The sequence below is a fragment of the Dermacentor andersoni genome, chromosome 3 (assembly GCF_023375885.2).
Source record: "Dermacentor andersoni chromosome 3, qqDerAnde1_hic_scaffold, whole genome shotgun sequence".
In the NCBI taxonomy this organism is placed as follows: Eukaryota; Metazoa; Arthropoda; class Arachnida; order Ixodida; family Ixodidae; genus Dermacentor; species Dermacentor andersoni.
The window spans coordinates 235,487,288-235,503,140 of NC_092816.1; the positions used below are offsets into that span (position 1 = coordinate 235,487,288).

The following is a 15,853-nucleotide window of genomic DNA, read 5'->3' on the forward strand; positions in this document are numbered from 1 at the left end:
CAGAAGTATTGCACGCCCTACATGACGATCCGACCGCTGGGCATCTCGGTTTCTCCCGGACGCTATTCAGAATACAAGAAAGGTATTACTGGCCGCGCCTAACCGCCGATGTCGCCCGTTACGTCAAGACACCACCGACAAGGCCAGCGGGATTACTACCGACCTTTTCAGCAGATCGGGATGGACTTCTTGGGACCGTTTCCGACATCAGCTTCTGGAAATAAGTGGATCGTCGTGGCGACGGACTATCTCACCCGCTTCGCTGAAACTAAAGCTCTACCGAAAGGCAGCGCAGCCGAAGTGGCGAAATTGTTCGTCGAGAACATCCTGCTGCGACATGGTGCTCCAGAAGTCATCACTGACAGAGGAACGGCTTTTACAGAAGAACTCACCCAAGCCATTCTGCAATACAGCCAGACAAGTCACAGGAGGACAACTGCCTACCACCCGCAGACGAATAGTCTCACGGAGCGCCTCAACAAGACCCTCGCCGACATGCTAGCAATGTACGTCGACGTCGAGCACAAGACGTGGGACGCGGTCCTGCCGTACGTAACCTTTGCGTGCAACACGGCGGTGCAAGAAACAACACAGATCACGCCGTTTAAGCTGGTTTACGGCAGGAACCCGACGACGACGCTCGACGCAATGCTGCCGCACGTAACTGACGAAGAGAATGTTGACGTCGCTAGCTATCTCCAGCGCGCCGAAGAAGCCCGACAGCTCGCCCGCCTGCGAATAAAGAGCCAGCAGCGGACCGACAGCCGACACTACAACCTCCGACGACACTTCGTCGAGTGCCAGCCTGGCAACAGTGTTTGGGTATGGACCCCGATACGCCGACGAGGACTCAGTGAGAAACTACTCCGACGCTATTTCGGACCCTACAAGGTCATCCGACGTATTGGCGCTCTGGACTATGAGGTCGTGCCAGACGGCATTTCGCATTCACAGCTGCGCCGCGCACGATCTGAAGTGGTCCACGTGGTGCGCCTTAAACCCTTTTACGGACGCTGACGAACTTCGTCATTTTTGTTCTTTTCTTTGCTACGAGTGCTTTTGTTTATTACTTTCGTTTGTTTGCAGCATCGGGTCGATGCTTTTTAAGAGGGGGGTATTGACACGTGTACTTATCTTTATCAGACGACCACGTTTCGCCGCCTGACAAATGTTATCGCACAGTGCGGGACGCGCCTGCATGTATCCGAAGTTTCTGGAAAGTTATCGATGCTTCTACCCGGCTGTCTGTTGTCGTCGAACCTTGTTTTATCTGATTTCATCGTGTGACGCGAATGGTGTAGAACTTTGTGGAAGGCACGCGGGTCCGAACGATTAGTCTGGAACATTCGACGACTGCTCTATAAAAGCCGACGCGCTTGACCCGCTGATCAGATTTTCGACGATCACCGACCGTGTTCGCCGCTATCGTTGTGCTATAAGTGTAGTCTGTGTTTGTGGGCACAGGTTCGCCCAATAAAAGTTAGTTTTGTCTTTCACAGTATTGCTACTGTGTTCTTCAACGTCACCACCACGTGACAATACTGTGTATGTTGGCTTTGAATGCAAGAACCGTAAAAACAGGAACTTGCAGCCACGCCACTTTGAATTTCCCGCGTTTGCTACACCTCACAACAAGTTTGGCATCGTACGGTACTCGGGGTTAGTAATCGCTTAAAATTAAGATGAACGAGCGTCGGCATAAATTAACAGGATACTTAACCGGGCAATATTTCCGCACGAAACAACTCACGTAGCGAAGCTACTGTCAAATACCCGATGACGCATCTGCGGGCGGTGCGGTTTGGGCGAACAATTCAAAAAGGAATGCGAGTTTCACTTGTTTCACGCCTGCTCAGCTAAGATAGAATTTGATTTTTTTACTAAAATATACTGGATATTTACGCTCCGAATAAACGCTGGAAATTTTGTTACGTCACATTGTATACGTATGAAAGTGAGGACATTGCTTTTATTGTATTCTGCCCAGGCGGCATGTAACAGCTACCACTCTCATGCAACAAAAGCATGAAAGTGGTACTCGCGGCACGGAAAACAAACACATACAGCGCCAACGTTACGCCTCTTGGAGTTTGAACTAAGCACGATCAAGTCAGTTAGTTTTCTAGCCTTCATAACGCCATGAACACGACCAAACATCGAGCGAAACAACTGCCTGCTCTCGAAAAATATTACCGGTTCCATTTATATGCCTATCGCTGTCACAAGCAAAAGTCAATGGGCTAGCTGTCCACAAGCCGCGGATTAGACTGACAGCAACATATTAACGTAACGTAAAACAATTTCCACGCTGACTTAGCAGCCGCGGTGTGCGCTAAGTGCCACAGTTCTCGTTTGCCGCTCGAAATTCACACCATGATGACGGGCACTGCATCTTGCACATGAAATATTGCACGCTTTGCTCCAGAGCTGAATAGGAGGGAGATGCATTTGCACGTACCTGAAATCCGCATGCCGGAAACCCGTCGACGCTTCCGAGAACGGGGCACACAGCCATACACCCGTACGGCGGCTTCACTTGGACGTGAGGCACTTCTATGAAATATTTCACATGCGACATGTTTCACACCGATTGCGCGAACACGAGAAAATGCCGCAGGTCGCAATGCGACGCCGTGCACCCGTGCATCTACCGATGAGCTGCGTGCGCGCACTTGCAGAAAAACAAAACTATGACGAAACGGAGGGCGCGATAGGATGGCGGCTCTCGTGGCGGAGACGAAGCGGACGGACGGAGCACGAAGCAATGAAGCGCGAATGAATTTTGCCAACTGTTGGTTCCGCGTTATGCCGGCGGTGGCGGCTTTAGTGGCGTGTGTTGCATCTGTCTAATTTTTTTATTTCTTATCCCCAAACAGTATAGCTAAGATCAGTTCTTTGTTTGCATTTTTTACTGTGTCGTTTGGCATTATCTTTTGTCTTTTTATGCTACTAAGCGGCCAATAATGGCCTCCTCGGTTCGTGCGCACCAGCTTCGCGCGCAAATCTCTGAGGCCATAAGACAACGCGTAAGTAAATGCCGTTCTTGTTGTTAACGTTTCATCATCGTTTCTTCAACTGAGGTAGAGGGCTAGTGTGCTTTTTCCCCGGGGTGGGGAGGGGGCGATCAAGACAGCATCGCTAAGCGGGGGGCGGGGGAGTAGGTTGGTGTTGGTTGTTACGGCAAAATTCGCGAACCCTGAGATTTTTTTTTATAGCGTAAGCATTTCTATACTTACGCAACAAGAAAAACCATTCGTCCGTCAGTCCGTACCGCACGATATCTTTCAAAATAGAACCCGCAGCAGCGAGTGAATTCACCTTCGTGCTAGCTCTCGCTTCAACACGACCGAAGGGGCGGGAACACAGCGCTCACGAAGCTTCCAGCTCATGCCGCACTATGCGCTTTTCGCAGATCACTTTCAAGATAGGTGTACGCGCGTCCGTTTTCAAAGCGAAGTAAACGTTGAGAACACAGCGCGTGAAGTTTTCAGCAGTGGGCACACTCTGTCCACATTGCAGTTCGCTTTCAAGATACGGTTCGCGCGGCCGTGCCACAAGCAGCCGCCGCCGGAGAACGGTTGATAATGGTTCGACGCGGATGAGAAGTGCTAAAGAGCGATAACGGCTCAAAACGAACGGAACGTCACCAGCGCACCTGGCCCCACCACCTGCAGTACTTTGCTTGCGCCGTTCACTTGGCGCTGCCGACCACAGCAGCTCGTGTCGCCGCAACGCTGTCGCTTATACCCGTCGGATCAAGTCTCATAACATTGATAATGAGATGGACTGCGTGTAGATGAGGAAGAGTCACAATGCTTACGCATAGTCAGACAAATCCCAGAGGAGTTCCTGTGTGATATTTTTTTACCGGAAATGTGCAGTCAGCGGTGACCCAGAGTTGACAATGCATGTAAGAGGGGTGCCAAGCTTTTCTTTTTACGAGATTCTTGCCCAACTCCCAAAGATCTGCTCAAGCTAAGACTTGCTGATGGCTACGAATCCTACTGTGTAATGAGATTAGAGCAGTATTCAGGTCCAAAAGAAAATTCAGCCGGTAATTGGGCTGCCTAAGGCTTGCGGCCAGGTGGCAGATGCCCTCCCCTCCACCGTTTCCGTTGACAAGTTAGGGGGAGGGGTCTAGAGCAATTTTACACCCCCCTCCCCACAGTGGCGTAGCCAGAAAATTTTTCGTGTAGGGGGGGGGGGGTCCCAATTGACCGTGGAGGGGGAAGGAGCGGGGCCATTGCCATAGTAGCAAAAATTTACTGTTAGTGAGCGTTACAAGTTCCCGGCGTGCCCCACTTGGCTATGCCGCTACCCCCCCCCCTTCCCGCAATCACGCAAATTGAGCTATCAGAACGCGCATGACACGCATGCATGACATAACATGAATGACATGCCGCGAAGCTGGCATGGATGTCGTCACATCATCATCATCATCAGCTTATTTTGATGTCCATCGCAGGACGAAAGCTTCTCCAGTGATCTCCAATACCCCTGTCTTGCGCTAACTGGTTCCACGTGTCTTCAAGTTTCCTCATTCCATCACGTCCACATTATTCTCTGCCGTCCTCGACTGAGCTTCCCTTCCCTTAGCACCCATTCTGCAACACCAATAGACCAGCAGTTCTCTCCCTTACGCATTGCAATGTCTGCCCAGCACGACTTCTTCCTCTTAATGTGAACCAGAATATCAGCTATCCCCGTTCGCTTTCTAATCCACATCACTGTCTTCCAGTCTATTATCGCCATGCCTAATATTTTTCATTCCATCGCTTGTTGCGCGGTCTTCAACGTCTTCCCAAGCTTCTTTGGTAACTTCCAAGTTTCGGCCCCATACGTTAGTAACGGTAGAAAGCAATGATTAGCAGTAAGCTCCCTGGTCATGATTTAGTAATGCCTGCCGTAAGCTCTCCAGCTAATTTTTTATTTTTGGTAATTTCCTTGATCAGAGGCCCCTCCGAGCAATTAACTTCAATAAACATATTTCTGCGCAGGGTCTAGAGGCTGACTGCCGACCATGACATTTCGTTCTCTCGCCAGGCTGCGGAACATTACTTTTCTCGTCTGCATACTAACTTTCAATCAGACTCTTACACTCCTTCGCCAAGGTCTTCACACGTCTGATGCAAATAGTCTGCAGCGTTGCTGAGTATGCCAATGTCATCTGCAAACCGTAAGTTGGTGAGCTATTTACCGTTAGCCCTCACTCCTAACCATTCCCAGTCTAACTGGTTGCACACCTCTAAGTATTCAGTGATAGCATTGTAAGTATTTTGCCATTCATCTATGAAGCCTTTTGCAATCTGGCTATGCAAAGTCTGCGCGTTAGTGTCATCCGTTCGATATCAACATTCGTGGGAAACTTCATTTTTGACCGCTGTTCGGAGTCAGTGCGCTGCTGCCTAGATGCCCCGATCTAATCATTCCAGCTACCTGATTCAAGCGCAGGTACCGCGCGTTTCATCTATAGCCAATATCAACGCGTTAACTTGCAATGTTCATTTATCATATACTGTAAGCTTGTTCACCTACTCCCTTATAACTAGGGTGTAAATTAGAAAGACTGGGGTGTTCGAAAGGTGTTTTCTTGTCGAACACTCTTTTCCGTCAAAAAAGGGTGTTTCAAGGGTGTTTACAAGGGTGAAAGGATAAATACACCCGCATTACACCCATAAGGGTGTGAAAATTTTAAGAGTGTATGTGTGGCTTTAAACGCTGTTATCGGTCATTTCTCAACATCCTGCGCAACATTTGTATTGACCCCTTCTGGTTAGGCAAGCAACTAGAAAGTACTTAAATTGATCATTCATAAACTTATGCAAAATAAATAAACGCTTATGACTATAATAAGCAACGTATCGACATACAGGGATCGTCGCTTGCGTATAGCCCTCCGTTATTTTAGTTCTTACCTTTAAGGGCCGTTTATAGTCCGACGTAACGCCCGCGTACGTCACGTCGGCGCTACAGCCTGCATCCTGCAGCTACAATGGCTAGTATAGTACTAGCACTTCTCTGTGCTTGTTGCTTCGAATGTTCTTGCGGCATTATATTAGTCAATGATCTTTCTAAATTGTCCCAGCACTTGTAATTTCCTAAACACAGCAAGAGAGTCAAGTGTCTGCGCACGTGCATGAATACTTTGAATACTGTCTGCGCACGCGCATGAATCGTGCACGTAGAAGTATGCCAAGGCGATGTGCAGAAATAGCCAGTCTCAGTACACAAGTTAAAAAGGAATTAAAAGACGCAAAGGCGGCATTTTTTTCAACAACACTGGTGGATTACTTGCAAAACTCACCTCAAAAATTCTGGAATTACTTATCAGGTTCTACGTGCAACATTAATGAAATTAAGGTAGACGGAAATATCTGCACTAAACCAGCTTCGATCGCACAGGCTTTTAACAGTATGTTTAACTCTGTGCTTACACCTGGCAGTAATAGGCACCCCATAAATGCGAGCGATGGTTTGTTGCTGTGTGAAGATAGAAATGAAATTGTACTCTCTCGAGAAGGCATTCTAGCATTGTTGCTAAAACTGGATACCAAAAAATTTTGTGGCCCCGATGAGATACCCAATGAATTTTTAAGGCGTTATTGTGAATGGATATCGCATTTTTTGTTTATAATTTTTGCAATATCATTCCGTATCGGAGGTGTGCCAGAAGATTGGCTCCTTGCACGCATCGTACCTATATTTAAAGCGGGCAATAAGTTATTGACGGAAAACTACCGGCCTATTTCCATTACATGCTCCGCATGTAAACTGTTGGAACACATAATATCCAAACATCTGGTTGAATATATAGAAAATAACAACTTATTCTACAGTAAGCAGCATGGCTTTCGCCAACGTCTGTCAACGGTGACGCAGCTTTTTGAGGTGTCTCATGCTTTCGGCGTCGCAATTAACAACAACGAACAAATTGATGTTATAGCAATTGATTTTTCGAAGGCTTTTGACCGGGTGTGTCACATAAAACTTATTGAGAAATTGTATAAACTTGGAGTCAATACACAAATTGTGAAATGGATCCATGCGTACCTTACAAATAGAAAGCAATATGTTCAAATAGCAGGCGAAAGATCATCCTCATTACCTGTTTTATCCGGTGTACCACAGGGTTCGGTTTTAGGACCAATTCTGTTTCTATTATATGTCAATGACATTGCTAATGACTTGCATCCTAACATTGAACTGCGTCTATTTGCGGATGATTGCCTTATTTACTGTCGCGTTAAGAATGTCCAGGATCAAGTGTTGTTGAACGAAAGCTTGCAAAGAACTTATGACTGGTGTGTTACGTGGGACATGAAAATTAATTTCGGAAAATCAGCTTACATGACTGTATCTAACAAGAAAACCCCGTTGCTTTTTTCTTACAGAATAAATAATAGCCCACTTCAACATGTTAGTAAGCTTAAGTATCTCGGGGTTACAATCACGCACAATTTGAATTGGAACGCACACATCGAAAAGATATGTGGTTCTGCTCAACGCAAACTCGGTCTGTTAAGACGAAAGTTGAAAGATGCTACACCCGAGGTAAAGCTCAAGGCGTACAAAACAGTAGTACGGCCTACACTGGAATACGCATGTATAGTCTGGGATCCGCACCAAGTGGGCTTGATAAATAAACTGGAACGAATTCAAAGACTAGCCGCAAGGTTTATCTTTAATGCTTATCAAAGGACGCAGTCTGTAACTGCGTTATTATCTCGTGCCGGTTTGCCCGAACTGGCAACGCGCAGAAAAATAGCCAGGTTGAAATTCTTGTACCAAATGTATAACAATAAATTCAATTTGGACTCCAGACTATACTTGCGTCCCCCTGGACGAGTGTCCCCACGTACAGGTCACCCTCATGTTGTAATGCCCTATGTGCCGCGTGTTGATGCCTTCAAATTTTCCTTTCTTGTGAAAACTATAGTTGATTGGAACAAACTTGACGCAGATGTATTTTTTGAAACGCCCACAACTGAATCATTTGAGCGTTAACTGTCATGTGTTTGCTGAATGCATTGTTTGTTTATTGCGGAACTGGTGTTACGTGCTTGTGGAAAATTTTTCCCCCACCCCTGTAACAGCCCGCAAGGGCTAACAGTATTGGAAATAATAATAATAATACTGCAAATACGCGTAGTGCGCGCCGATGGATGCGCCACTGTGGCGGCCTCGCGCAGAACGTGCGGGAGAGGAGCCAGGCGCGCGCTGTAGCTTGTTGTGTCGTTGATAGTGCTTCGCTGTCTTATTCACGTTTTCAGAGCAAAGTAGGCAACACCCTTCGCATGTGGGGGTGGCCAAAGCTTCAAGGAATGTCGAAGAAAAATTGTTGCGCGGTGGGGGGCTCAAATACCGGCGAAAACGTGCCGGCGATACGGTTCTCATCATTCCCCGCAAAGCCTCATCAGCGGGAGCAACGGTAACAAAAATGGATCGTCGCTTCGAAGGGAAATTTCTTGTTCTCATCCTTTCCTTTGTCTCGTCACTGTTTTTTTCCACTCGATCATAGTGAGACGCGTAAGCAAGCAACGAATTTCGTCAGCAGTGCAGCATGCGGTTTAAAGGCATTTCGCTAAAGTTTGGGATATGTTAAGTTTGTTGTATGTTAAAGTTTGTTGTATGTTACGGCTACTGAAGTTTGCAAGAACTGAAATTGTTGGTTTTATGTGGTCCGGTAATTTCTCGCACCAGCTGTCGCGCACTTCATGTTTTTACATCTATTTTATGCGTGGCTTCGCACATGTTTAACGGTTGCTAGTTGCTTCATGCATAACTCTTGTTGATTCTATTGAGCTGCATGCGAGGTTTTCACTCTGCCTCGCTAGTAAAGGGTATAACAAACGCTGTGTCTTATCGGAATGATACCAAGCAAGTGGTTGTCTAACAGCTTTATTCTTTTCGCCCGAGGGCATCTTAGATATTGTGGTATTTTGGAAAATGTGTTTAGAAAATAGGTAGTTCAGGGCGAGAATTGCTAATAGTTGCTGCATATGGTATCTTTGTTCCATTTTTCGCTGAAAAGTTCGCGTCACGTTTGTGAAGTCATCGCACCTGGATGCTGTCTGAGCAGACTCAACACGCCGAGTGATTTGTTTGTTTCACAACGTTGTCCCTTCCTGCATGTGAATTTTGTACTCAACTTAATTCTTTCTTACTATGCTTACGCCGCAGAGGACTAAACCCGGCCTTGCCGCCAGCGCTCATCTACTTTGACCTGGCGCTGTTCTGTCTTTAAATATATCATGTGGCACCTCTCTCTAGCAACATTAAAAAAAAGTACTGAAAAGTTAGTCAGACTTTGGCTTTGTACGTTTCCAAGCAGCTCCCTTGGAGAATATAAAATTGCAAAAACTGCAGCGGGAACGGCGGTTCATCGGCGTATGCAGCAGAATTACATGGGCGGTACAGCACTAACACGCGCTTTTATTAGCCCGTGCGTTTGGTGACTTCGTTGACTAGCGTACGCGTTTCGATCAATAAATTCGCAATTACTCTTCTTGAGGCGACTTTGACAGCACTTGTACTGCGATCACAACGGCATCACAAGAACCACAACGGCATATGCAGACATCGCACCATGCGGATTTGTTTGATGTAAGTCTGCGCTCACGACGGGTGCTTATTATTGAGGTACAGAAGCAGCATTACGCCAAGGGTAGAATTAAAAAAAAAGCTGTTGAGACGTCGCATTAGTCAACAAAATTTATCGCCCAGTTAACATGAGCTCCACTTCACGTAAATGTGGTTCATGGCGTTTGTCGGCGAGATGCACCTGGCACGTATGTGGACCATGTTGTCCCAAGCAACAGCGTGTTCATACCCGCTCCCAGAGAGGTCAGTGTCTTCCCTACAGCTGTCACAGCAGAAAGAGCAGTCTGGCACCCGAACAAAGGAGAAATCGCAGCCGCGAACTTGAGCCATCCTTCCTGCAAAAGGGTTGTCGTCTGCTACTGCTCCCGCGCGTACTGTTGGAAGCGCCCGCTAGGTGGCTATCAGTGGCGCCTCTATAGGCGGTGCACGAGGCGTATAGTCGAGAGTGTAGTGTACTAGAATAATATATTCTAGTACACTATAGTCGGGCGCACTGGCGCAGCCAACGTAACCGGCAGCTTCCGACGCGCCCCGACGGGCCCGGCGCCGATATGCCTCCTGAGCCATTCGCGCGTCGGAGTCGGCGGAACTCTCGCACCACAATACATTGCGCGCGAAGAGAAAGGCGCCAACACAACTCCGCAGACGGATTTTGCGGACGGCGCGCGACTTGGCAAATGTTCTGCGCATGCTCCGAAGATAGCAGCCGATGGCGCGCGCGTTGAAGTATAGAAAGGATGGCATCTCGGCTGGCGCAGCGCAACTGACGTAGCGTGACCTACCGCCATGGAGGAAGGAAACTGAGGAGAGGCCCTACCCCCTCCGCGCACTAGGAGAAAAGTATGGAGGAAGTGACGTAGTACGTTCTCCTCTTTTTTGCTGATTTTTTATTTCTTTGCCGTAGCGGCCACGCCTTTCGGGCCACAATGGCGGCTTTGTTTTGGTTCTGTGCGCTCACACGTGTTGCTCCGTAGGTTTCGTACCGTGGCAAAGGCGCCGTGCAGGCAGGTTTGTGTTGGTCTCCGTGTTTTGTTGCGCTGCGTTATCTGGACCGTGCTCTCCCGGTTGTTGCTGTGGCCAGGTGGTGCAGGAGGAGCTAAAATTCGTGAAATGAACGCGCATGCAACGCTGTACGCTATGTACCCCGCCACGGCAATGGCTACGGACGAAGGAATATGCGCGGGTAATTTTGCCCTTTTTCGCGGAATCATGCTAACGTGCTAACGATTGCTTAGTATTGCTGTGGAGCGCGCGGGTCCGCGCAGCGCGGTGTGGTATCGCGAGAAATGTAAACAAGAGAGGAGAGCTGGCCCGATAGGCGGAGCAACGTCATGAGCAATGCCAACTTCCGGCTTCACTTTAGCTTCACTAAGAGTGACGTCAGGGCCCCTCCTTCGTTTCCTTCCTCCGTGCCTACGCGAACGACGCTAGCGCGCGCGCCGATAACGTCGGACCATAGAGTAACATAGTATACGACAAGAGCGGACACTCCGATGGGCGCCTGCGGCCAACGTTACTAGACTAATAACGTTGCCTGCGGCCGACTTTGGCTCTCAGCGCACCTAGCGGAATCGGCCAAACGCACCAGCCTCCAAGATGGTCGCGCACGCTGCCCAATCTCGGAGGCTCCAATTTCAGTTTCGTTTCTTGTATTTTTTTTATTATTTTTTTTGTGACCGATATCTTTGATTAAATCGCGTAATTTCATGCAGGCGCTTGTGCCGCTGTTTATATGTTGTTACGACGAGCGCGCAAAGGTGTTTCACTCATGTTAGTTTCATTTAAATTCATATTTGCTGTTTCAAGCTGTAACTTAGCGCAACAATCATGCCAACTGCTGAGGAAGTAGAACATAATCGCTTATGATATTGTACGTCTAGTAACTCACGCCAAAAGGTGTATTGTAAATAAATGTGCTTTGTTCCTTAAATATATAATGAACTTGGTGCACAGTCAAGAACATGAAAATAGCAGACAACAATTTATTGCAGCAAGATTGTAAGAGACAGATACATGAAAACGGGAAGATGCAGCGAAATGCAAGTAATACGGGTGTCACACGACGCACTTTTAAACGATCAAGCCCAATCCGATTTGAATTTCTTAGTCACGATTGGTTCTTTTGCGCAAGCTGCACGATGGCGCCAATATAAGTCGCGAATTTCAATCCGGATCGGACTTGTTCGCGATCAAAAGTGGTCGCATGACACCGGTATAATGGAGAATAGTCGGAAATGAATGGCGTGATGGCAATAACTTTGCACAAGCAAAACACATAGAAGACGTGTTGCAACTATCTAGATAATGAAAAAGAAAACTGCAAATAGACGACAGCAATTAATTTGCTTAAAATGGGATTGTTTTAGAAGGGAAAAGAATATGACGTTTTTCTTCTACTTCTGCGAAGATAGGTGAATTAGGGTAGCAAAATTATGTGAATGGTAGCGTGCCGAAATGGCGGCAAAAATAATTGAGCACGCATCAACATCTTCATCTTGAATGTGTAAGCCAGTGCGTCCGTCATTAAAGAGCTGCAATTAAGCACTTTGTGTTGGGGGTCTTCACCTGCTGTCTTCGAAGCCTTGCAATCGTCTTCCCATACTTGGAATTTCGCCCTTGAGTATGCGTGATGTCCTTTGGCTGTGCAGTGTATTTTGAGGAAATGGTGGAGATTTCTGCAAAACGTAGCATGACAGACAGAAGGTAAGCAATACTGGAGGCTTCAAAGCTATTGAATGTAGACGCTACGTTCCTTCGTATAAGGAATATTGGAGCCTACAAAGCTTTACAATGGAGATGCTGCGTTTATTCATCCAATGCGTATTTTTTTTAAGGAAGCACTGTTATAAAGGCTAAGAAACAAGAAACTTTCTACGGTAACGACTGCATACACAATTAAAACATGAGAACACGTACTTTCAGCCCAATGCTGAACAGCTAACAACGCGCACATAGCCTGCTACAGTGGTTGGGAGAGAGCGCATTATTGCCATACTGCAAATATTGCACATGTACCGCTTTAGAAATAATTACATTTCTTTTGCAAAAGTAGACCGACATACTTTTTCAGCAGTCGCTGCGCGTATCATAAAGCTCTCTGCCCCGAAGGGCGTGTGTTCATAGGCCACATTTCTTAACGAACCATTTTATATTATTTTATAACTTCGACATTGTATCGAACGTGCATCGCAGCTCGGACGCTGCCGCATCGCTGCTTTTGCTAGCATGGCCGCTCATTGCTGCGCATAAAAAAAGAACACGAAATGAAAGTCAGCGTAGCAAATGGGCAGCAGCTGTTCATGGCTGCAAGGCCGCCGCCACTCGTTCGTGCGGCTAACAGTGACATAACGAAATGCGAAGAGAGTAAGTCGTTAACAACACGCAAATGAACTTGCTGTGGCCTTACCATGAAACGGCGACGAAGCAGACGCTGGCAGAAGAAACCAACAACGATGCTCAGGTGCATTTTACTGAAAGAGCCCGGCAGAGTGGTCTGAGAAGGCTTCGCACATGTTGGGTCGTACCCAGTGGTCGTGCCGCCTGTCAAGCTGCTAGCCGCAGCCACAACTGCATTTTTCTTGATATGCTCTGCCACCTAGGCGAAGCTGCATAGCTCGGCCGCGAAACGGCTCAAGTGTCGGCTCTTGTCGTATACTACGTTACTCTGTGGTCGGGCTATAAACGTGCATTTACTCTTGCCAACGCTTAGCCGAGACCGCCGCCCGCACCAACGGCCTCGTGCCGCTAAACAGGTTACAGAATCAGCGAAAACGTTGCACAAAATCCTATCTGTCCTTGATACAATGAGAAAGGCGAGTCAACAACGGTAGGCACGGAGAAAGACAATGTCTTCTTGGGCGCATTATTGTACGATGTTTTTTTTCTTCTTCTTCTTTTCTTGCTGTTGTTGTTGTTTAGATTGCACCGCTTTCGGGATCTACCCACATTTTTCGCTGAATAAAGCCCCACTTCCGTCACTGCTTCTGGCGTGTGCAGTTTGAACGGGCGCATCTGGGTTTCATTCAGACCTTGTTTTCGACAATTATAAATTATTGCTGCTCCGTAGATAGGCCTGGGCTAAGTTGGCACGTATTTTTCGTTCGAAGCTACATCTCAAGGAACTTCTTGCTGGGCGTGTTGGTGCGTGACTATGTTTCAGGACGAGTCGCGCCTAAGAAAGAACGAACACAGGAAGAAGCCAGGTAGACGGAAAGAGCGCCAACTATAAACTGGGTTTTTCACGTGTGAACACTGCCTAAACATGTAGATTCGACACAAGTAAACCCATTTGATAGTTTTCGTTCTTTTCGTCTACCTGGTTTTGTCCTGTGTTCGTTCTTTCTTAGGCGCAACTCGTCCTAAAACATAAGCTTCATTTTGACGCCTTTTTCGTTGTCGCTTACGTGTTCAAAAGCATTTGCCGGCTCCCCGCTTTTCGGAGTCCTTTGTCTGCTTTCGCGCTGCTTAGCAAGATGTAACACCACCTAGCGCGGTCCCATAATCCAATGTACGACAAGGCCTCAAATCGTCTAATTTAAGAGACGAAAGTGCTTAAATATCACGATCCCGCTAAGCTCAAATTGCTCTGAACTAGCCAAAGAAGTCCTTGTCCTCAAAAAAGCCCGGCCAACTTCCAGCCCCAAACCAAATTACGATGCCACATCTGCAGTCAGCGCAGCAAGGTCAGAGGAAGTTGTACATTGAATAACAGTGGGCGAGCAAAGGAGGCCCCACACTGGAGAAAAAATATCGACAACAGGGCTTGTCTAGAAGTTGACCGCGAGCTGAGGTTTTCTTTCTATTCCTACACGTGCCCTGTGGACGTCTTGTTAAATCTGAAAAGAGAATCAACGTGACGTCACGTATGCCATTTTGTCAACCAGTCTGCACTATGCTGCTGTAGGTATACACTTTCGCCATTGAGGCCACCAAATTATTGTACAGCCAGTACATAAAAAATGCTGCGCTTTATCTCCCACCTGCCTATCTCCAGCAGCACAGAAAATAGAACAACAAAATGGGGCGCGGCAATGTCACGGGAATACTCCCCAAAATGTAACTTCGACGAACGCGTGACTATGTTGGAGGACATGCTTATCAAGCATTGTAGGGAAATTTGCACGCTATGCGACGATGAACCCTGAATTTAAGTACATGTACTTACGGTCTCGCTCATGCAGTCGTCTCCGATATGATTCCCCTGTAAAACAAGGAAAGTTAGGTAAACACTTGGGCACACTTCTTCGAGGTCCTCACACGACACTCAATCTAATAAGTTCGCGAACGGTAAGCCAATGTAACAGCACGTAAACAGAACAAAGAAAATGTTTACAGAAATTCAGTTTACACTTAAGAGAAAGCTTTAGCTCGGGCCCAACTTCGATGCCGCCTATTCAGATCATGCTGATGAATAAAACAACTTGCGCAGGTGGGGAACGATCCCACAACCTGCCGCAGGTGGGATCGTTCCCCATCTGTGGCAAGTTGTTTTTTCATCAACCTTCATTTCCATTAATTTATCGTTTCTTTGATTCATTTATTTAGCACAAGTATTTTCCCCTATGTTGCCCATGGTATCAGTGTTTGTTGGCTTCTTATAATACGACCAATAAAAATCGGGCCCCTTGGTTAAACCCCCTTTTTTCTCAAAGCACGTGCATTAGAACGAAGTGTCAAACAGTTTTTATGGACACCAATAAAATTAGAAAACGTAATCATCAAGCGAAAGCAGGGAAGAAAAAATACGTTCGATAGAAGGTGTGAGAAACCAGATACGAAATATAATCTTAACATTGTTCTGCAATGTTCCGTTGCACGCTTGAGCGTGCAATGGAACATTGTTGTTATCGGCGCAACAATGAAGGGAGCTTCCTTGCAGAGCACTGCAGAGACTGCACTAATTGCCGCCCTCAGTTCGACAAAACTAAATTTTTGAAGTTTGGAAAAGACAGCTTCGAGCTGGAGATTGTGGAAGCCTATTTCATCAAGAAAGAGGGAAACAAATGCGTCAGCAGGCCATCCATTGTGCTTAGTGACAAGGAGACTACTTTTTTAGAAGGTTTCATTTAGGCCTCATGTTCGAGTGATTTCATTTAGGTTTGTTCCGTCTTTCTTCCTTTCATTTATTTAGTTTTTATTTTGTTGACGATTTTCTCGTGGCTCTTACAGAATTTGTCGCCTTCTTTATTTTTTTCGTGTTTTTTTGTTTTGTTTTGTCGCAGACGCTGTTCCTTAGACCCTTTATTGTTCAACT

The 15,853-nt window shown here is 46.8% G+C and overlaps 1 protein-coding gene across 1 annotated transcript in view; it reads right to left on the reverse strand.

Annotated features, from left to right (window-relative positions):
• Nucleotides 1–15,853, reverse strand: part of LOC126536426 (uncharacterized) — a 91,411-nt gene that overhangs the window by 18,883 nt on the left and 56,675 nt on the right. The window contains exon 4 of the mRNA XM_050183384.3: nucleotides 14,765–14,800. Coding sequence (XP_050039341.2) covers nucleotides 14,765–14,800 — 36 coding nt within the window. The remainder of the gene's footprint in view (nucleotides 1–14,764; nucleotides 14,801–15,853) is intronic.